This window comes from Primulina tabacum, chromosome 16 (genome assembly GCF_025594145.1).
Source record: "Primulina tabacum isolate GXHZ01 chromosome 16, ASM2559414v2, whole genome shotgun sequence".
NCBI lineage: Eukaryota > Viridiplantae > Streptophyta > Magnoliopsida > Lamiales > Gesneriaceae > Primulina > Primulina tabacum.
The window spans coordinates 21792643-21816902 of NC_134565.1; the positions used below are offsets into that span (position 1 = coordinate 21792643).

A 24260-nucleotide genomic window follows, 5' to 3' on the forward strand; every position below is an offset into this window, starting at 1 on the left:
TGCATGAATTACATCTTCAAAATTTTTTCTTGGAGGTGTAACATAAGGAATATAACCTTGATGATTTTGGTTATTTTGAAAATATTGTTGTGAGGGTTGTGCATTATTATCATTTCTCCAACTAAAATTAGGATGATTTTTCCATCCAAGATTATATGATTGTGAAAAAGGATCAAATATTGGTTTTTTATAATTGTTAACATAATTTTCTTGTTCATGGAGACATTCTTTAAATGAAGGTAATGTTGGACAATCTTTTGTAGAATGATCATGTGTATCACATATATGACAAAAAATTTCTTGAATACTTTTTAATTGACCACTCTTTTTTATTTCTAATGACTCGATTTTTCTTGCTAAAGATGCAAGTTTAGCTTGAATATCTGTATCGTCTTTAAGATTATAGATACCACCCCCATTTGTTGAATTATTGATTTTAGTTGTTGGTGGTTCTATTGTGCCTATATTATCCCAATTTTGAGCATTTTCTGCTAATGAATCCAAATACTCCATAGCTTCATTTGGGTTTTTATCTTCAAATGTTCCATTACACATGAATTCTATCATTTGCCTATCTTTAGGTATAAGACCTTCATAAAAGTGAGAAACTATTCTCCATATTTCAAAACCATTATGTGGGCATGTATTAAGTAATTCTTTATATCTATCCCAACATTGATAAAATGTTTCTCCTTGTTTTTGAGAAAAAGTTGTAATTTGTTTTTTGAAAGAGTTTGTTCTATGGGAAGGGAAAAACTTTTTGAGAAATTGTTGTTGCATTTCTTCCCATGATCTTATTGAACTTGACCTTAAATTTTGTAGCCATGTTTTAGCTTTATCTTTTAAAGAAAAAGGGAAAAAGCTTTAATCGAACTATATCCATGCTACAATTTTGATCATTACAAGTATTACAAACTTCCTCAAATTCTCTTAGATGTAAATATGGATTTTCAGAATCTAAGCCATGAAAATTTGGTAAAAGTTGAATAATTTGAGGTTTAAAGTTGAAATTAGATGCATCAGGAGGAAAAACTAAACAAGATGGGGTACTAGTTCTAATAGGATTCATATGGTGCCTAAGTGTTCTTAATTGATCATGTTCTTGATTATTATCATTATTATTATTATTATTATTATTATTATTATTATTATTATTATCATCTTGATTTTTTGAATTATCATCCATGTTTAAATTATTTTCAGATACTCGAATAAGTCTACTTTTTTTTCAACTCCAAATACTCATACAAGTAAAAACAACACAATACTTATAAATAAAACATAAATAACAAATATAAACTTAATATACCTCCCCGGCAACGACGCCAAAAACTTGCTACTACTTAAATTATAATTCACCCAAGTGTAGATTGTCTGCAAGTAATATATTTCGTGAGTACGAGATCGATCCACAGAGAAGTTATTTTTAGTTTAAATTTATTAATTTATAAATTACCAAATTCAAGAATGAAGTTTACACATTATAAAATTTTGTAAAGGCTCAAGGATTTATTCTTGGTTTATGTAACATTGTTTAACTAAAATTAAAAAAAAGGAAACCACCATAAATAATGGTTCCAAATAAATTAAATAATTAAACACACATATAATATAATATAATTCCCACTATAGAAAATACCGAATTAATCGATATTTTATATATGGTACCTATGATTATATATATAACTATATAAATATATAAATGCATAAAGTAAATGTTAAATTAAATCATTATATTTCATTTAGAACAACCGGCAGAGCCACGCTATTGCCTAAATGAAATATAAGATGTAATAAGTTAGTTGCGATAAAGTAAAAGTTAGTTGCGGGAAAGTAAAAGTTAGATGCGAAAAGTAAAACTTAGTTGCGATAAAGTAAATGTTAGATTGTTAGATGTTAGTATTAAATCATAATATTGCATTTAGAACAATCGGCAGAGCTACGCTATCGTCTAAATGAAATATATGAAACAATTATATAAATATACATATATATAATATAACAATAATAATAATTGATGAAATATTTATTGTATCAAAATTAAACAACAAATCAAGATAACCACTTCAATGGTATCAAGCATTTGATGTAAATTGATAACAACAAATAATTCATTTTTATACCTACAATAAAAAGAAATTAGCTAAATGAAATGAAATAAAGAAAGAATATACAAAATATAAACAATCTTACTTCACCAAGAATTCATCCTCTTCACCTTGACATAATAGATTAGCTTGCCATGAGCTTACTTTTAATCAACACTAAAATCATCACTTATAGTTAAGAAAATGAAAGAAAAAATATTGGAACTTAGAACTTTGATACACACTCACACTATATTTTACAATGAGATAGAATGATTCTCAAGCTAGCACAATACCTCTATTTATAGGCCAAATGAGAGAAAGGGTCAAAAATTTTAATAATGCCATGTAGTTGTAATAGTAGTTTTTGTCTCCTCAAACTTCAATTCCATCGCCCTTCTTTCAATGCTATGTTCCACGACTTTAAGCACCGAATTTGACTTGGCTCAAAATAAAAAACATGTAGGGAATTGTCTGTAGATGAATTTGGCAACTTGGTTCACCTCATTTGGTTAAATATTGAATTATTTATGATTTTTTTACTATAAGCTGGTCATAGTAAAAGTAAATATGTCCTACTTTTGATATTTGCACAATTTGATCATCTTCATGAGCTTTTTAGGCAATCATGTCTTCTGCAAAGTTGTAGATAATTTCTCAAGGATTCCAAACATATTTGATTCACCTCCATTTGAATTTTGTAGCTTGAGTTATCATTATTTTACCAACACGTAGAAAACCTAAAAATAAAACGTATTTAGTAAGACACTTAAATATAAACAAACAATATTAAAATAACATAATTTTATAATTTTAATGAAACTTAAATTTTAAAATATAGGTTTTAACATATAATAAATTATTAATTTTAAGTTTCATCACACGTTAACCCGAGGACCTTGCATTTTTTCCGCACACTATGATCACGAATCATGGGTGTAAACAATATTTTAAATGTTTTTGTATCTCTTTATATGTTGATGATTTTGACAGAAGTTGTGTAAGGTCTAAAATTAAGACGACGTAATCCAACTGTATGCAAATCTAGGGAATATGAAAAATGGTTAATTAATTGATTTTAATTGCTAAATTGATTATGTGATATGTTTATATGATGTTTTAGTAGTTTTTCTACTTATATGCATTAAAATGTATTTTTAAGGGTTATTCGAGTTACGATTGAGGAACGAAGACCGATGGCTGAAAAATAGAAAATAGTTTTATTAAATAATTGTATTTAATTATTTAAAATATGGTTGATGCTTTTTCTTATTTTTGAAAATAAGGAGTTTTGAGGTGATTTTATACGCCGGGACAAAATTTTTATCGGTGTTGGATTTTCAACAAAAATACGAAATTTTTGGCAACCCGTCTAATAAATTCACAAATTTTATTTTAAAAAAATATTTTAATTAAGCACTAATGAGCTAAGTGGGCCTAATTAACCATCTTAATGGGCCTAAGCTACCAATTGGTGTTTAATTAGTATTTAAAACTCAAAACCCTCGCATAACCTACTCATAACTCACGCCCCACACCCCTTGTTCACTCAAACTCTTTTCTTTCAGCAAATCATATGGCACACACAAGTTTTGAAATCTTTATAGCTTTTCAAGTCAAGGCCCTCGTCGTCGTCATTCTTCAACCTATAATCGTGCGTTAAAACGCAAAGACACGCCATATTCTTCATTTACTCATCATCACATCATATTATGTATTTATGTATGAAATTGCATGAAAACAAGTGGCACCTTTGAAGATATTCGTGCATGCATTATATAAGATTTTTAAAACATGTGTTTTGATCCAAAATTATGTTTAACATGTTCCTAAGGGGCTGCCCTGATTAGGAAGTATTATGGGCTGTTTTTACACAAGTTGAAGGATCTAGAACATGCACAAGCATGTTGCACACACGAAGAACAAAAGCTGGAACCGAAATCTGTTGTGTGGTGTCTTGGGCGATCGGGTTCACGGTTTGGTGCTTTGCTTGCTCACGGCTAGGACCAGGGTAGGCTAGGGTCACATGAGGGGTCAGGGAAGGAGTCCTAGCCTTGCTAGGACTCTAGTCGAGGTCTGGGGAGGAGTCCTAGCAAGCTATGACTCCAACCCGAGAAGGGTCATGCCACGCGCTTCAGTGCAGCAATGCGCGGGGAGTAAGGGGTTTTGGGCTTGGCTAGGTCGAGTCACTAGGGTCCTAAGAGGGTGCACAAGGGCTTGCTCAAGGGCTGGAGCGACTGGGTTGGCTGCTGGCTCGAGAAAACGTGAGGAAACCATGAAGGGGCGCGGCTACTTTTTATCTCCAACAGATGGCTCGCTGCTCGGATTCAGGGGCTGGGCTAGGCTTGGTTGGGTATGGGCGTGGTCCAGGGATGGTTAAGGTCAGGTTTGCTCGATGGGGTCTCGGATGGTAGAGTCCTAGGCTAATTGGGAGTCCTAGCACAACTAGGATACTCACATACACACTTGCATGCAATCGAGTTGAGGGGAAGAAGTGTTCTGAGAGAGCTAGGGTTGGTTCCATGGTCTTGGTCAATAGGTTCCTAGGTGGGTTGGCTCGGGTTTGGCTCGACCATGGCTTGAGTAATTTGGGAGATGTCTCGGGTTGTTCACTTAAGGGTCAAAAACGAGAATTAGAAGAATAAAATTGGAACCATGGGTCCACGGGTGTGTTTCATGGCTCACAAGGGTAGTTTAGGTAATCAAAATGTTATGTTTGAAATTTGGGATCAAAATATGGAGTTTTGAATTTATCCGGGATTTAATCGCCTTACGAAACGTTAATTAAAGAATTAATTGAAATGCCTAGATTTAATCTAAATAAAATTATGAAAAAATAGATTTAAACTTAAATAATTGTTTGGGATAAGCCCGTGTATTAAAAGCAAGAAAAATATTAATTCGATAATTCTTACATCTAGGGCCAAAAGGGTAATTTTATACCTAGAAAATTGTATACGTCGTGGCAATGCTCTGATTGCAATTTTATATGTTAAAATGTTTATTTTAAATGTTTATTAAATATTATAATAAAATTTTAAAATTTTAATTTTTATGGATTTTTATAATTTAATATGTTAAAATGTTTATTTTAAATGTATGAATTTTTATGATTTAATATGTTAAAATTTTTATTTTAAATGTTTATTGATTTTCATGATCAAACGTTAACGTTAAAAAATATGTTGCATGCTTCGTTTAATAGAAAAATGTTATATGCATGTTTAATTTTTATTAAGTGATGAGAATATGAAACGTTGAAGAAAGTTTAGTAATTGTGACTAATACGAATATGATTATATGTTAATACGTAAGGCCGAGCAGTTGACAGGTGAGAGTGTCGCTGATGTCCCCATCGCCCAGTACTGTAGTTACATGTAGATGGATTCATCGCCCAATACGAATACGAATATAAAAGTCACAATTAACGATCTGAATTCATCGAAAATGAATGAATATGAATATGAATATGAATACAAATGTGAATATGATGAATATGAATATGTTTATGATGATATGAAAATGTTTATGAAAATGTTTATGTTTATGCATCATTATGAAAATGTTATTTTACGTAAAGTATTTTCATTGTTGCATGTGATTTGTATACGTATTATGTTTTTATCAAGATTATGGAGTGTTGAGTCCTTAGACTCACAAGGTGTGATCGATGCTTTGATGTTGATGGTAGTGCAGGTCTTGATGGATGATCTTACTGGACTGAAGGTGCACATAACCCGAGGACCAGCGCTTCTAGTTTTTCCGCATTTACGTTTATGATTTATGACTTTCAAGATTATGTTAAAAATATTTTAAGACTTTTATTTATGCTTTGAGTGGTTTTTGAGAGGTTGATAGTATAAGCTATACTTTTCAAATAATGCTTTTAGGTTTGGTAAGATGTTGGATGACTTTACGAGTTGAACTATTTTCTTTTGAATTTTTAAATGTTAGTTAGTTGTTTATTTTTAAAATGGTGCAAGGTATTTTTAAAGTGTATATATAACTATATTTTCCCATTGGCCGAACTGTGAGAAGTTTAAATTAAAAAAAATTCTAGTACTTTTTTAAGAAAACGAGTAGTGGACGTTTTATGATGATACCCGCATGATTACATGAATTATATGTTTACGTCACTTTTTTAGTAGGTTTTTGAGAATATGCTTTTTATGTTTAAAATGCTAAAATGAATTAGAATATGTTGCATAATTAGAAAACTTAGATTTATATGCATGTTGGTTACGTTAGAATTTGAAAAACGTTCAGATAAAATGCCTCTTAGACGTGCCCCTGTTATGGAGAATCAGGCTGAGCATAATGAGAACTGTCAAGAGAATACACCCCCGCCTCCTAATGGGGATTCTATTGTTCGCGCACTTGAGGGCATGATCCGTTTCTTTGAGCAGTTTCAGCATTCTCCTAGGCCACAGCACGATGTTTATGATCAGTTCCGGAGGCTAGCGCCGAAGGAATTTTTTGGCACCACCGATCCCTTTGCTGCTGAGGCTTCGATTCGTGCACTCGAGGTGCACTTTCATTATCCGAATATTGGGGATGCTGACCGTGTGAGGTGCGACAATTACATGTTTATGGATGATGCTTCTTTGTGGTGGGAAGGAGCCGAGCATGGTATTGACATCGCTACTCTTACTTGGGCCCGATTCAAGGAGATATTCTACGAGAAATATTTTACTGCTGATGTTAGAGGGCGACTGAAGAGGGAATTCATGACTCTCCGTCAGGGACACTTCGGTTGCTGAATTCGTGAGGAATTTTGATAGGGGTTGTCACTTTGTACCCCTTATTGCGAGGGATGCTGCGGAGAAGCTTAGACACTTCACGAATGGTCTACGACCTACCATACGACATAACATGATGATGATGCGTCCCTTGGATTATGCTACTGCTACTACTTATGCATTTCAGTCTGAGCAATCTTTGAAGGAAATTGACTTTGAGATGCAGCAAAAGAGACAGCAACACCAAAATAATTCTCAGCCAAATAAAAAGTCGTACATGGGTCCTCTTAGACCTCAAGGGCCACAAAAGCCCCAAGGTCAAGTCAAGAAGCAAGGACCACCAAAGCCACCACTTCCTGGAGCACCAAAGCCTGCTGATAGGTAACCATGCAAAGAGTGCAATCGCTTACACTATGGCAAATGCATGTGGGGATCTTTTAAATGCTTCATATGCAAGGAGGAAGGGCACAAAGCTGCTGATTTCCCGAAGAAGAATGCACCTCTATGGGGAGAGCATATGTTATGCATGCAGAGGAAGATGAAGAGGAGCCAGACACTACGATCATTACAGGTAACCTAGCTGTTTAATATTTTTATATTGCTTTTAATTGTATGAAATGTTAAAATTGATTATTAGAATTGAATTGGGATCAAGATTAACCTAGTGGGAATTAGGTTGCATGCTCTACCTTAGTTGGAATTAAGATACGATTTTAGAAACAATAGAATTGGTATTGATTTTTAGCCTTATTTTATGCAAAGGATGAAATAATTCCAAATGAAAGTTTTATGGCAAAAAATTAAGAAAAATCATAACTAAGGGTTTGTATAGGGGTTTTGAAAATTCTTTAGGGTTCAATGTGCAATTTTCGAAAGTTAAAGGACTAAAATGGAATTTCTCAAATGTAAGGACTTAAAAGAAATTTTCGAAAAATATAAGGGACCTAAATGCAATTATTGAGAAATTAAGGACCAAAGATGTAATTTTCGAAATTCAAGGGACCAAAATGTAAATTTCCGAAAAATTTAAGGGTCAAAATTGCTAATATTTGAAAATTTTGGGAAATAAATGGTACAAATTCCTTAAGCTTTAACACGAATAATCTATAACGTTTTCACTGCAGGGAGGATATTCGGGGTTGGGATTCAAGGTTTCTTTTCCTTCTGGTGACCAAATGATCACGTCTAGTATTGTGAAGAATCTGGAGCTTCGTTTATTTAAAGATGTGGTTCGGGCATATCTTATTGTACGCCCTATGCCTGAATTTGATATTATACTGGGTATGGATTGGTTATCAGCCAATGGAGCTTCGATAGATTTCCGTCAGTGAACAGTGTCTATTCGACCGCCTAGTGGTAAATCTTTTCTCTTTCAGGCGGCAACAAGAAATGTCGCACATTATCTCTTGTCTTTGTGCGAGGAAGCTTATGAGACGTGGATGTCAAGTCTTTCTAGCATGTGTCACTACAGCACATGCTCCTATCAGTCAGAAGTTTGAGGTTGTTGATATTTTCAAAGACTTTCCTACCGTCTTTCCTGATGACGTTTCTGGCATTCCACCCGACCGTGAGGTGGAATTTTCTATTGAGTTGATGCAGGACATTGTACCTATTTCTAAAGCACCTTATCGTCTAGCACCCGCTGAAATGAAAGAATTAAAAGATGAAAACCAAGAATTGCTAGACAAGGCTTTTATCCGCCCTAGTTACTCTCTGTGGGGCGCACCGGTATTATTTGTGAAGAAGAAGGATGGCAGTATGCGACTCTGTATCGATTATCGAGAGCTGAATAGAGTCGTTATCAAGAATAAGTATCCTCTGCCAAGAATTGAAGATTAATTTGAACGGTTGCAAGGAGCATCGATATTTTCGAAGATTGATCTTTGTTCTGGCTACCATCAGTTGAAAGTGGAAGAGTCTGATGTTCATAAGACAGCGTTTCAGACTAGATATTGGCACTATGAGTTTATGGTCATGCCATTCGGGTTGACCAATGCGCCATCGATCTTCATGGATCTCATGAATCGCGTATTTCAGCCGTATCTGATCAGATTATTATAGTCTTTATTGATGATATTTTGATCTCTTCGAAGAATAGAGAGGAGCACAATCATCATTTGAGGACAGCACTGCAAGTACTGCAAGATAGGAAGTTATATGGAAAATTCAGCAAGTGCGAGTTTTGTCTTGATAGAGTGGCATTCTTAGGCCACATCATTTCTAGTAACGGCGTGGAAATTGATCCGAGTAAATTTGAGGCAGTGAGAGAGTGGCCAGTACTGAAGAGTGGTACCCACTACCACCTTGACAAACAAGAATGCAAAGTTTGTATGGGGATCCGAGTGTCAATACAGTTTTGATAAGTTGAATCAAGCCTTGATTTCTGTGCCAGTGTTAGCTATGCCATCGGGGCAAGGAGAGTATGTTCTTTATACCGACGCTTCTAAACTTGGTTTGGGCGTAGTTCTGCTGCAAAATGACCGAGTTATAGCTTATGCATCGAGACAGTTAAAAATTCACAAGAAAAACTATCCTACTCATGATCTTGAGCTTGCAGCGATAGTTTTTGTATTGAAGATTTGGAGACATTACTTGTATGGGGAGAAGTGCAAGATTTTCACGGACCATAAAAGTTTGAAATACTTCTTCATCCAAAAGGAATTGAATATGAGACAGGGACGATGCTCGAATTAGTTAAAGACTACGACTGTGAGATTAGCTATCATCCGAGAAAAGCAAATGTAGTGGCAGACGCATTGAGTCGAAAGGCAACAGTTATTACTCATTTATCTCTTCAAAGACCGTTGTAGTCCAAGATACAGCGGTTTGAGCTTACAATGTATGCTAGGGGCGAGGCCCCTAATCTCGTCACCTTGACAGTTTAGTCGACCTTGAGAGATAGAATTCATGAGGGACAGCCTACTGACGAATAATTGCAAAAGTGGAGATTGAGAGATGAAGCCAAAGGTCGAAAATTATATTCTGAGGTGGATGCTATAGTTCGTTATCGAGATCATTTATGGGTTCCTAGTGACGGTTCCTTGAGGGAGCTCATTATGAAGGATGCTCATGACACACCATATTTCATTCATCCTGGAAGCATGAAGATGTACAAAGACTTACAGTTATTATATTGGTGGCCGAGCATGAGGAGAGATATTCTGCGTTTTGTGACCGAATGTTTGACATGTCAACAAGTCAAAGCAGAGCATCAGAGGCCGGCAGGAAGCTTAAGCCACTTCCTATTCTTGAGTGGAAATGGAAAAATATTATGATAGACTTTGTTGTGGGATTGTCGAGGACTATTAAGGGGTATAATGTTATATGGGAGATAGTGAATCGTCTTACGAAATCAGCGCATTTTCTACCTATCAAAACGACATTCACCATGATTGAGTATGTGGAGTTATACATTCGAGAGATATTTCGTCTGCATGGGATTCCTGTATCTATTGTTTCTGACAGAGATCCGAGATTTACGTCATATTTCTGGAAGAGTCTGCATGCAGCGATGGGGACCAAATTATTATGCAGTATAGCATTTCATCCTTATATCGATGGTCAGTTCGAAAGAGTTATTCAAATTCTAGAAAATCTACTGCGAGCTTGTATGATCGATATCCAAGGAATTTGGGAACCGAAATTACCTCTAGTGGAGTTCTCTTATTCATTGGGACGAGGTTGGTGAAATAAGAAAGATTGGTCCGGATGTGATAGAAGAGACTGCCGAGCTTGTAGTCAAATTCGAGAGAGAATGAAGACTGCACAAAGCCGACAGAAGAATTATGCTGACAAAAGACGAAGAGACTTAGAGTTTGCAGTGTGAGACCACGTATTAATGAAAATAGCACCTAAGAAAGGTGTTATACGATTTGACAAGAAAGGAAAGCTTTGTCCAAGATTTATAGGACCGTTTGAGATTTTGGAGAGGATTGGAATACTAGCCTAAAGAGTGGCATTGCCACCGATGCTTTCTGGAGTACACAATGTGTTTCATATCTCAATGCTGCGAAAGTACATGTCGAACTCATCACATGTACTAAATCATGAACCTCTACAATTGACTCCGAATATGACTTATGAAGAAATACCTGTCCAAATCTTGGGAAGGCAAGAAAGAAGACTCCGAAACAAAGTCATTCCAATGGTCAAGGTCAAGGGGCTGAATCACTCGGAAGAAGAAGCTACTTGAGAAACCGAAAGGGACTTGAGGAGTCGCTACCCAGAGCTATTCGACAAGTTCTAATTTCGAGGAAAAAATTTTATTTAAGGGGGGAAGGAATTGTAATGACCAAAATTAAGACGACGTAATCCAACTGCATGAAAATCTAGGGAATATGAAAAATGTTTAATTAATTGACTTTAATTGCTAAATTGATTATGTGATATGTGTATATGATGTTTTAGTAGTTTTTTTACTTATATGAATTAAAATGTATATTATTCGAGTTGCGATCGAGGAACGGAGACCGATGACTGAAAAATGGAAAATGTTTTTATTAAATAATTTCTTTTAATTATTAAAATATGTTTGATGCTTTTTCTTATTTTTGAAAATAAGGAGTTTTGAGGTGATATTATACGCCGGGACGAAATTTTTATCGGTGCTGGATTTTCAACAAAAATACGAACGTTTTGGCAACCCGTCTAATAAATTCACAAATTTTTTTAAACTAATTTTTTAATTAAGCACTAATGGGCTAAGTGTGCCTAATTTACCATCTTAATGGGCCTAAGATACAAATTGGTGTTTAATTAGTATTTAAAACTCAAAACCCTCCCATAACCTACTCATAACTCACGCCCCACACTCCTTGTTCAATCAAACTTTGTTTTTTCAACAAATCACACGCCACACACAAGTTTTGAAGAGAAAGTTTCGAATCTTCATAGCTTTTCAAGCCAAGGTCCTCCTCGTCGTCGTTCTTCAATCGTCAACGTATAATCGTGCATTAAAAATGCAAAGACACGCCATATTCTTCCTTTACTTATCATCACACCATATTATGTATTTATGTATGAACTTTCATGAAAACAAGTGGCACCTTTGAAGATTTTCGTACATGCATCTTATATGATTTTAAATCATGTGTTTTGATCCAAAATTATGTTTAACATGTTCCTAAGGGGATGCCATGATTAGGAAGTATTATGGGCAGTTTTTACACAGGTTGAAGGATCTTAGAACATGCACAATCATGCTGCACACACGAAGAACAAAAGCTGGAACTGAAATCTGTTTTGTGGTGTCTTGGGCGATCGGGTTCAAGATTTGGTACTTTGCTTGGTCACGGTTTGGACCAGGGCAAGCTAGGGTCACGTGAGGGGTCAGGAAAGGAGTCCTAGCCACGCTAGGACTCGAGTCGAGGGCTGGGAAAGAGTCCTAGCGAGAAGGGTCATACAGCGCGCTTGTGTGCAACAACACGCGGAGAGCAAGGGACTCGGCCAGGGGGCTTTGGGCTGGGTTAGGTCAAGTCACTAGCTCCTAAGAGGGTGCAAAAGGGCTGGGTCAGGGGATGGAGCGACTGGGTTGGCTGCTGGCTCGAGAAAACGTGAGGAAACCATGGAGGGGCGCGACTACTGTTTGCTCCAACAGATGGCTCGCTGCTCGGGTTCAGTGGCTGGGCTGGGCTTTGTTGGATCTGGGCGTGTTCCAAAAACGGTTTGGGTTAGGTTGGCTTGGTGGGGGTCGGATGGTAGAGTCATATGCTAACTAGGAGTCTTAGCACAAATAGGATACTCACCTACACCCATGCATGCAATTAGGTTGAGGGGCAGAAGTGTTCTGAGCGAGCTTGGGTTGGCTGGTCAGTAGGGTTCCTAGGTGGGTTGGATCGGGTTTGGCTTGAGATTGCTCGACCATGGCTCGAGTAATTTGGGAGATGGCTCGGGTTGTTAACTTAAGGGTCAAAAACGAGAATTAAAAGAATAAAATTGGAACCATGGGTTAACGGGTGTGGTTCATGACTCACAAGGGTAGTTTAGATAATAAAAATGTTATGTTTAAAATTTGGGATCAAAATATGGAGTTTTGAATTTATCCTGGATTTAATCGCCTCACGAAACGTTAATTAAAGAATTAATTGAAACGTCTAGATTTAAGCTTAATAAAATTATGAAAAATTATATTTAAACTTAAATAATTGTTGGGAATAAGCCCATGTCATTAAAAGCAAGACAAAGATTAATTCGATAATTTTTACGTCTTGGGACAAAACGGTAATTTTACACTTATAAAATAGTAAACGTCATGGCAGTGCTCTGATTGTTGTTTTATATGTTAAAATGTTTATTTTAAATGTTAATGAAATATTATGATAAAATATTAAAATGTTTATTTTAAATGTTTATGAATTTTTACGATGAAACATTAACGTTAAAAGATATGTTTAATGCTTGGTTTAAAAGAAAACGTTATATGCATGTTTAATTTTTATTAAGTGATGAAAATATGAAACGTTGAAGGAAGTGAAGTAATTGTGACTAATATAAATACGATGATATGTTAATACGTAAGGCCAAGGCTCAGTTGACGGGTGAGAGTGTCGCTGATGTCCCTGCCGTCCAGTACTGTGGTTACATGTAGATGGATCCATCGTCCAGTACGAATACGAATACGAAAGTCACAATTATCGATCTAATTCAACGAAAATGAATATGAATATGAATATGGATATGAATATTAATATGAATATGAATATGGATATGGATATGCATATGAATGTGGATATGAATGTGAATATGATGAATATAAATATGTTTATGATGATTTGAAAAAGTTTATGAAAATGTTTATGTTTAAGTTTATGGATCATTATGAAAATGTTATTTTATGTAAAATTGTTTTCACTCTTGCTGTAACGCCCTGAAAATTTAAAGGTCCACGCGAACCACATGCATTTGAACTATTAAATTCCTTTGTATTTTAATTAAATTGTTCTAATTGCATTAATTAATTATGTTGTGCATATTTGCATGTTTAAAAATATTTTTCTACATGGTTGCATTAAAATTGTATTTTTAAAAAGGATATTCGAGTGACGATCGAGGAACGGAGACCGGGGGCTGAAAAAAATGTAAAAATGTTTTATTTAAATAATTGTTTTTAATTATTTAATATAAGGATGATAGTTTTCTCACATTTTTTTAAAACAAGGAATTTTGAGGTGATTTTATACGCCGGGACTAATTTTTATCGGTGTTGGATTTTCAACCAAAATACGAGCTTCTAAACAGTCCAGCTATTTAATTCACTAACTATTTTTATGAAAACAATTTTATAATTTTATTTAAATCCTAATTAGCTCTAGTGGGCTTAATTAGGAGCTTAATAGGCCTTAAGTCTATTTAATAAATTATTTAGCATATAAAACACACTAAAACCCTAAGCTTAGACTCTAGAACTCACGCCACCCTAATTTGTGAAAAGCAAAACTCCTCCCTCGGCGCAGCTAACCCTCGGCCGTGGGAAGCAGCAGTTCTTCTTCGAAAGTTTTAAGGGAAGCTAGCCTCGGTTCTCTCCGTTCTTCGTCGCCATCGGTATTTCGTGCATATATAACGCAAAGGCACGCCTAAATCTTCCTTTTCTCATCCATCATATCATATTATCGATTGGATTAATGTATGCATGAAGAACTTGAAGTTTATTTTCAGAATTTTCGGTTTTCTCATATACATGCTACGAACTAATGATTCTATATACCAATTCAAGCCTCTCAATTATTTAGGAACTGCCATTGTGTAGGGCCGTGACCAGGGAGGGCCGTGCATGTTTAAAAACAACGCACACCCACGCCTAGACCATCGAACAATCAAAATAAAAAGAAGGGAAACGAAAACTGCTTGCACCGGTTGCTGTCACGGGATTGGCGATCGGGTTCATGTTTTAGGGTAAGGCTTGGCCTTGGTTTGGGCCAGGACATAGCCAGAGGTCGTCATGAGTCAGGGTGAGAGTCCTAGCCATGCTAGGACTCGAACCGAGGGCTCGGGAAAGAGTCCTAGCCTGGCTAGGACTCCACCCGAGAACCCTCCACAGATTTGTGCAGGGTTTGCGCTACTTCCAGGCGATGAGGGCTCGATGCGTGGGGCACGGTCTGGGCTAGGAAGGTTCACTAGGGTCCTAAGTAAGCGTTCATGGGTTGGGTTTGGTTGGTAGAGCGTCGGCTGGGCTCACACGATCACAAACATGGAGTCCATGCAAGGTGTGATTCTCGGCCAGAATAGGTGTCACATGGGGCAGCTTGTTTTTGGATTTTGGGTTGATACCTTGACAAACTTAGAGTCCAGTAGGTTAATTTAACATGTTGGGCACGTTCTAGCTCGACATGGTTCGGGGGTAACTCGTAAAAATCAAAAGTTGGCTCGGAGTCGAAGTTTAGGTGTCAAATGAGGGTTTTTAAATAAAGAAAAATTGTAAAATGGTTCTCGGGGGTCGAGTCATGGTTCATAAAAGTAAAAATAATATAAAAGGACTAAATTTATAATTTAGGAATTTTATATTAATGTTTGGTATTTTTTCGGGATTAAAACACCGTTAAAACAATTAAGGAAAAATAATTGAAAATGTCTAACATTTAAGCCAAATCAAAATATGAAAAAATTCACATAAGCTTAAATAATTATTTGGGACATGTTAGAGTCATGAAATCAAGAAAAAAAGTCGAAAACGTAAAATGTCGAGTCCAGGGGTAAAACGGTCTTTTTACACCGAGAAATTAGTAAAGGTCATGTCAGTGCCCTAAATGCTGTTTTTATGATATTACGAGTATTTTTAAATTCTTATGAAATGTTCATGATTTATTTATGATTTATTTTAAATGTCCATGAAATTTTATGATTACAAGTTGACATTTAAAATACATGGTGCATGCTTGGTTTCAAAAGAAAATATATTTATGCACGATTTTATTAAGTGATGAAGACATTGATGAAAGTGAAGTAATTGTAACTATGAGTATATGAGGATATGAGGTTATGATTGAGGATAGGCCAAGGTTCAGTTGACGATCATGTGTCGCTGATGTCCCCGCCGCCCAGTACTGTGGTTTCATGTAGATGGTACCATCGACTTTTGAGGATTGAGGAAAGTCATAATTAACGATCTGAATTCAATAAAGGAAAAGATAAGGTTTACGATTATGAAAAAGATTATGTCATGTTATGATTGATGAAAAGGTAAAGGTGAGGTTCATGTTATGCATATCACGAAAAGGTTATTTTACGTAAAAGTATTTTCACTATTGCATGTGTTTTATTATGTATTATTTGTTACAAAGATTTGGTGTGTTGAGTCTTTAGACTCACTAGGTGTGATGGATGCAGGTGAGGTTGAGGGAGACCTTGACGGGTGATTGACTGGACTGAAGGTGCACGCAATCCGAGGACCAGCGTTTCTACTGTTTTCGCATTTACGATTTTAGGATTCATGATTGCGTTAAAAATTTTAAGATTTTTTTATGCTTTGAGAGGTTTTTGAGAGGTTTAGTATGGGCGGCACATTCCAAATTTATTGCTTTTTAGGTTTGGTAAAACATGCGATGATTTTATTTTTATGACTATTGCACTTGATTTTAAAGTGCTAGCTAGTGGATGTTCTAGATCATGGGCAAAATATTTTATTAAAATATTTTCATGTGTTGACCGAATTTAAAAAAAAAAAAAATCTAGTACATTTTAAACAAAAGAACACGAGACGTTTCAGTTGCATGTGATTTGCATACGTATTATGTTGTTATCAAGATTATAGAGTTTTGAGTCTTTAAACTCACTAAGTGTGATCGAGTTTGATGTTGATGGTAATGGAGGTCTTGATGGATGATCTGACTGGAGTGAAAGTGCATATAACCCAAGGACCAGCGCTTCTAGTTTTCCGCATTTATGTTTATGATTTATGACTTTTAAGATTATGTTAAAAATATTTTAAGACTTTTATTTATGCTTTGAGTGGTTTTTGAGATGTTGATAGTACGTGTTATACTTTTCAAATAATGCTTTTAGATTTGGTAAGATGATGGATGATTTTACGAGTTGAACTATTTTCCTTTGGATTTTTAAATGTTAGTTAACTGTTTGTTTTTAAAATGGTATAAGGTATTTTTAAAGTATATATATAAGTATATTTTCCAATCGGCCGAACTGTGAGAAGTTTAAATAAAAATAAATAAATTCTAGTACTTTTTAAGAAACGAGTAGTTGACGTTTCACGTTGAGTTCTTTTAAATCAGTAGACTAAGAGAGTGATTTCATTTTTAAGATTTAATTAACTGCATTTATTTTTATTAAGTGGTTGGTTGATTTTTTAAAATGCATGATTGATTGATTTTATTTCATGCATATATAAATCATTTTTCTTTTAAACCAGACATGCAACATGTCTTTTAGCATTAACGTTTCATCCTAAAATTTCACACACATTTGAAGTACATATTTTAACATATATTACAGCATTCAGGGGACTGCCAGGACGTCCAACATTTTGAGGTGTAAAATGACTGTTTTGCCCTTAGAACTCTAACTTTTCCAATTTATCCTTAGACCTTAAAACGACGACCCAAATCCTTCCAAACATAATATGGCATCTTAAAATACGCTCATAAATATTTCTTAGACGTAAACTTAAGCTTCTCGACTTATTTGTCAGTTCTTTATTAAACTTGTACATCGCGATTTTGACTCGTATGGACTCGAAACTTAACCAAACTTTATCAAACTTGAACCATAAGCTTAATAACACCTAGTTATACCATATATAACCCAAATCAAGCCAATCAAGACTAATGAACAATATTAAATAAGCTACTGAATTTTCTGCCTATATGGACCGAACACCCACTCATTTCATCCTCAAACTTTTGAACCTAGACCCTAACCAATTGGACCAGCCCCTGACAAACCCTCCTATGACTTAAATCAAACACTTTAGGACCCTCTTAAACCAGCCCACACAGCCCATGCACGTAAACGCGCATGGTTCATCCCAAGCACTCGGCCGCGACTAGGAAGAGTCCTAGCCCTGAGCCTCCTCTCTTCCTACCCTTCCAGCCTTGCATGGACCACCATGGCTCGATTCTAGGACCCTAATGAGCCCAGCCCCTTGCCAGAAAAGCACCACGCACGGCCCCTTTCGTAAACCTCCCAAAAGTCGAGCCCTAGTTACCCTAAACCCAAAAATTCGTGCAGCCCTTAGCCTCCCACGTTCCAGCCTTGCATTGTGCTTATATGGACTCTTCAAAATGTAAGAAAACATCTCTTCAAGTACCCTAACATGTCAGCCCCTTTGTGCATCATTAGGAAGAGTTTCAAGAAAGGAAAAATCTAGTTTTGTGAATGTATAGCCATCAAAACGAAAATAAAAGTGGTGCATCATATTCCTCATGCAAACATAACTAAACATACATATTATGGTGTGAAAGATTTTTGAAGGAAGATTAAGGCGTGCTTTTGCGTTTATTACGCACGAAAACAATTTAGGGAAGCGAGGAACGTTGGCGGAGATAAACCCTTGCTGAATTTCCTTCAAATATTGCGTGACTTACCTTCCAATTCGTGTTGTGTGTGGCCATGTGCTGTGTGAGATACAGTCCTAGTATTATCTTGAGGTGGAAGGGCGAGAGTTGTGAGGGTTTTGGGGAGGTTTATTAGCTTTATATTTTAATTAAAACACATTGTGCAAGCTTAGGCCCATTAACCTATTATGATAGGCTCATAAACTCATTAGTTAATATTTAAAATATTTTGTTTAAGAAAGGTTGTGAGAATATTAGCCGAGTTCTCAAAAAGTTCATATTTTCGTCGAAAATCTAATACAGTTTAAAAATATGACTCGGCGTGTAAAAACACCTCAAAACACCTCATTTTTGAAAATTTCATTTTAAATACCCACACATTAAACAATTAATCCAGTCTCCGTTCCTCGATCACGTCTCGAATAAATTTTAAAACATAGTGTTATGCATTCATGTAGAAAGGTACATTTTAAACATACAAACATGCGTATCATAATTAATTTCAGGCAACTAAAACGATTTAATTTGTCATTTTCTATTTTCCCTAAATTTGCATGCAGTTGGATTACATCATCATATTTTTTGGACCTTACAAACTTAATCGTTAACATCTTCACAATCGAACTCCTTAGCTATATATAATTTTCGATTACAATAATCACATTGAATACATTAATTAACTATATCCATTGAGTCGTCTTTTAGTCACGTTGACATTCTTTTTTTGACATTAGTACGATGTATCAGACCGTTATGTTCGTCTATTCTGCTTTGGTACATAGTGTCAGTTTATCTGCTGAGATTCAAATTGCAAATGATGTAGTGACTAATTGATGATGATTCATACTAGTCCATTGATCAGTTCAGCTAGTCTATATCAGTTCTGATGTCCTTTCAGTTTGAATGTTCTACTATCAGTTCAGTTAGATCCTTTCAGTTTAGCTATATCAGTTCTGAGAATAATATTTTCAGTTCTAATCTTAAGTTCTTGTGTTTATCAATCTCCGATACATCAGTTTGAAACTTATTAATAATTTTGAGAACTTTAGTTTATTTACTTCAGTTCTACTTGGTTCATTTCAGTTTGATAAATTTCCTTAAGTTCTGAGATCAGTTACGTTCTTTCAGCTCAGTTATTATCCAGTTTGGGTCTTCAGTTCTATTATTGATTAGTTTTTCAAACTCTTAAACTTACAATATCTAACAGTTCTCACAGAACTTTTCAGATCATCCAAACCAAGTTGAGTGGTGTATTTGTCTTTGTCGATTGCAGATATCTTGATGCTAAACCATTCTGAAAGTGATCTTAAAACTTTGCTAACCAATCTCTAGTTAGAGATCAGATCACTAAGACTAAAAGCTTCATTGGCAACGTCTAGTAGTCGACGATCATAAGCTGTGATAAACTTTGTTTCTTCCGTTCTCGTATTTTAAAATTTTGCAGTTAATATCCTTAGCTTGGTTCTTTGCACACTTTTGGATCCTTCACATTGTCTTTAAATGATATCTCATGCATCCTTTCCAGAGACAAAGTTGGTGATTAGACTAAATATGTTTATGTCCACAGAAGTGATTATGACATTGATTGCCTTTGAATAGAAGTTAGAAATCTGGACTTCATTAATTGTCAAGATATATTTAAGATGATCAGCTTTCCAAATTTCTTTATATTTATCGATACTATAAATAAAACATATTGAGTTTTAAAAAGCAAGTACATACACAGAAGATTGGCAGGATACAAGTATTAGATGCGAGGGGAAGTTGGCTCCTCATTGGAATAGTGTTGCCGCCTGTTGAGATATACCCCAGAAACTTGATGAAGCATTGGATTCACGGGAACTGGAAATTTGTGGCCAGAACTGACCGTGGTTCGTTCATTTATGGAACCTACTTCTTTGCAGACCCGATCTAGAATCGTCAAGAAGTCTCTGACAACCATGAAGATTCTTAACTGATGAGCTTCTTCCTTAGCTGAGTTGCCATGGAAGTATTCGGTTATTTCCTTCACTAAAGACAGGGCAATGCTTTCACGGGCTTGAATCTTGATAATCTCCTCCTCTGCCCTTTTTATGAAGCTATTCATTGAGACGGAAAACTTATGGGATGTTGCTTCATTTAATTTGACTACCTCTAGAATGTTCCAAATTCCTTTTGAAAGTTTAGAGACTTCACTGCCAAGCACTTCTGCGTCCATTGCAGCAGCTTTCTTCACATTTGAGAGCTCCGAACTTAGCCTCGAAACAACCTGGAGGCCAAACTTCCTATATTTGGTATCATCAACTATGGAGTTCTCATGAGGGCTTGCACTAGAGAGATGAGCACCTTCACTTTTGATAATCTCCTGGACGACAAAATGTAGAAGTGTCGTTTTCCCATCAGTTCCCTTAACATCAACAAGCTTGAGGAGTGTGTCGAGTTTGAAGGCATGTGCATCTCCACGATCTGTTCCCACGTTCATGCGGTTCCCAGTCTTCAATACTGTTTCGAGAAGCTTGAGGAACATTTTGTTGCTCCTCAATTCTTCACAAGCTGCCTATAAGATCAAACATTTTTTAGTATGAGTACGATAAAATTTAACGATTTACATGGTTCTAAAGGGTACAAGGCCGAATTATGAATTGGCGTAGCATTTAAGTCAAACTTAACCAGACAATGAAACTTTCTCAAGATTCAATAATAAAAGACTGTTCTGCAGCACATATGATGCCCCAACTTTGTTTTGGAGCTTCTACAAATAGAGCATCTCTTCTACCCCAACTTATAATTCATGTTTTTTGTCTCTAAGTTGTCAAAAATCCAGTAGTGATCTTAAATTTGATATGATACGCAATTACCTCTAAAGTTTCAAATGACCTTTTAAGGTACTCATTCTCCAAATCGAATTTCGATGCGTAAAGCAGTGATTCCACTCTCCGGAATGCATAAGGTATATCAAGAACTTTCTTCAAAAATTTCTCAGCGGCACCAAGCTTTATCGGAGAATCATCTTGGTATTCTTTTAACTTTCGCTCCTCTTCCTTGGTTGGAGCCATCTTCATTAAAGTTTCGAGAAGCTCGGAACTAAGACTGTCCGCATTACCTGTTCAAAGGCCAAATGGATGATATCAGATGCTTTAGGGATAACAGATGCGTAAACCAGCATCGTGCATATATATTCGAATTATAACAAGGAACATTCCCTATCATCATAAATACACAGAAATGTACGAGAAGCTTAAAAATTAATACCTTCAGAAAGACCTTCGCAAACTTCTTCTACGGTGACATTGAGTGCCCTGAACAGAATTGCAATGTTCTGCGACTTCTTGGGATCAAGCACTCTATTACCATTGTCTTGCCCAGGGGAAGGGAGGACTTGCCACCTAGTTATTTCGTTTCGATTCGGCTTTGGAGTATTCACAACAAACAAAGTTTCTATCATCTCCTCATTTAATCTACATGAAATTTAACAACAGAAGGGTGGCTTCTTAAATCATAATTGAGCCAAAATAAAGAAAGGAAACTATATGTGTCGCAATAAAAAGAATTATAAATAATACTTGAAAGAGCTGGATTGGATATGATCCCACACCATTTCTCGATCAGAGCTGGCTCTTACTTTATCCCAATGCAATGTCTTCAATCTTGGTTTTGGAGGGGTCTCCTCATTTTGATCTACGGCTTCATTCGAGTGTTCGTTTTTCTTATTTGGAGATTCTTTGTTCTCATTCTTCTGCACAGTTTTTGAACCATTTGAAGGTAACTCAATTGGAGAAATCAACCTAAGCTTTTCAACTGCTGTGTGTTTTGCAGACGATGTCTGTTTTCTGGGAGTTTCCCATATTTCACTGTGCGTTGGTGGAGGAATTGGTGGAGGTCGTGGAGGAGGAGTCGGGCACTGCGGTACAGAGCTGTTAATTTTCACCGGAGGTTTCGTATCCTGATCCGAGACATTTGAAATCCTCGACGCGGATTCTTTGCTTCTTCCAGAATATGTCTCCGATGATGAAGAACGCGGACGTGATGGTGATGGTGATGGATGCTGATGCTGATGCTGATGCTCGGGCTGATTCTGAAAATGCCGAATCTCGATCCTGAGGCGGCAATAACTGAATTTGCCGATACAACAACACATCGGTAGGAATCTCAATCAATTCCGGTGACTTGGGCATCGAATTTGTTGAGCTAAAACTATTCGCCGGAGAAACACTCAACGTAATTGAACGCAATGGTGATCCTGAGACAGAAGAAGTGCACGTAGATGGAGAAATTGAATCAGACCCGTTAAGATTCTCAACTTCAATTGCGGCGAAAGCCTTTCCAGACGATGAACCAGAGCCTGATAAAGTATCCCTTCCGTTTAACCATCCGTTCGGAGAGTAAAACTCTTCATCTTCGCCATCTTTACTCGAAGTTATGTCAACATTATAACTATTCAGGAAACCATTCTGCGCCATTAAAGGAGATAAGGGATGGAGGTCCGGCGAGTCAATTTTCCGGGAATTAGAATCTATAACATGGTTCGAGTTGCTTCCGTTTAAAGAAATACCACCGCCTACAGTTTGAGTACTGATCATAGTTCCTAAATACAAGAACTCTGAGCTGGTTTGTGATGGCCGCTGAAGCTTTGGAATGTGGTGGTGGTTCGGCGTGTGACTGCTCGTGGGCGTAGTGGTATCGGGTCTATGGGGTTTGGAGTGGTCGAATGATGATCTTTGGGCTCTATCGCGCTTGCGGAAACGGAGGAAGAGAGCAAGAAAGACGATGGCCGCAGCGGCGGCAACGGCTGCGACAGCGGCGGCGATGAGCTTAGTGGATGCGGTTTTTGGCTTGGAGGAGTTTGGAAAAGAGAGTGAGGAAATATTGGCTGGGAATGAAGCGTAGGAGGCGGCGGAAGGGGGTGGCGGAGATGAGAGATAAGACGGGAAGAAGGGAGAGTCTTTGGGGTACGTGGAAAAAGGATAATTGGGGGTAGTAAGGGGTGGGATTGGGGGGGAGTCTTGTGGGATAAGTGGTTGGTGCAGAATGCGGCGATAGTGGGCAGCGGCGGCGAATGCATAGTGTAGTAGGAGCGGGAGGAGGTGGAGTTTGGGGGTGGCAACGATGGAGGTAGGCATGCTGGTATTTTCAGTGTCTTCCGCATTAACTTCACTATTTATCTCTAATAAGTTTGTATATGAAATAAAACAAACCTGGTGAATACGCTGTTGTAGGTGACATGCCGAGATTCCGAAGTTGCTACAATTTTAGCTTCATTCACATGCAATAAATTATAATTAATTGGGTAATCAAGGGGTCCATTGGAGAGTATAAAGAATGAAAATGATTGATTTTGCGTCCTATGTTGTATCAACTTTTTTTTGGCTTCTATTTGGCTCCATATTAAGTTTATAATAATAATTTAAATTATTTACATCATAACCTCGTGTGAAATATAAAAAATACTTAATTTCATTTCTGAAAATTAAATAGACTTCTTAGACCTTGACTTTTTTATATAAAAATGGAAGGATTTACTCTTGATAAAGCGTTTTTTTAAATAAGCACTCATACTGTAGCTAAAAACCAAATTTTAAACAAAAGTACATGGAATGTATAAAAATACCATTTTTATTGATTTATAATATTTTCCACATCCACACAATATATCCATCAAAATATACATTTTTCATATCCATACAGTAAGGTTGAACAAGAACCATGCAATAATCGAGCAAGAAACCATGGAAAGATTGCATGGTTTCTTATAATGGAAAATTTCAACTCAACGTTAGATTTCACGTTGGTTTGTTAGCTACATCAAGGATGTGTGTTTAAAAAATCGAATTAATAAGGGTAAATTGTGCAATTTTTGGAAAAAAATCGAATTAATAAGGGTAAATTTTGCAATTTTTAGAAATGGTCGAGGGGTGAGACCAGGGACGGACCTATGCTTGGCCCGTCCTGGG

The 24260-nt window shown here is 36.3% G+C and overlaps 1 protein-coding gene and 1 non-coding gene across 2 annotated transcripts; one reads left to right on the plus strand and one right to left on the minus strand.

Moving 5' to 3' along the window:
• The first annotated feature begins 625 nt into the window (after nt 1-625).
• LOC142530263 (small nucleolar RNA R71) lies at nt 626-734 on the plus strand. Its single transcript, XR_012816103.1, has one exon. It is a non-coding gene; the product is annotated as a small nucleolar RNA R71 (small nucleolar RNA).
• Nucleotides 735-19950: 19216 nt separating this feature from the next.
• LOC142529352 (formin-like protein 2) lies at nt 19951-23501 on the minus strand. Its single transcript, XM_075634863.1, has 5 exons — nt 22395-23501; nt 21873-22360; nt 21562-21767; nt 21168-21412; nt 19951-20866 (listed from the first exon to the last, which is right to left on the minus strand). Exons 1-5 carry the CDS (start codon nt 23427-23429, stop codon nt 20078-20080), a joined length of 2763 nt encoding a protein of 920 aa, XP_075490978.1. The 5' UTR covers nt 23430-23501; the 3' UTR covers nt 19951-20077.
• Between the last annotated feature and the right edge of the window lie 759 nt (nt 23502-24260).

Excerpts from the sequence above, each read along its gene's own strand:
- LOC142529352 (XM_075634863.1), bottom strand. The coding sequence starts at position 23,429 with ATGCCTACCTCCATCGTTGCCACCCCCAAACTCCACCTCCTCCCGCTC. Across the intron at positions 21,768-21,872 it reads ATCCAATCCAGCTCTTTCAA|ATTAAATGAGGAGATGATAG; the intron begins GTATTATTTATA and ends AATTTCATGTAG. Across the intron at positions 20,867-21,167 it reads GGTCATTTGAAACTTTAGAG|GCAGCTTGTGAAGAATTGAG; the intron begins GTAATTGCGTAT and ends TTGATCTTATAG.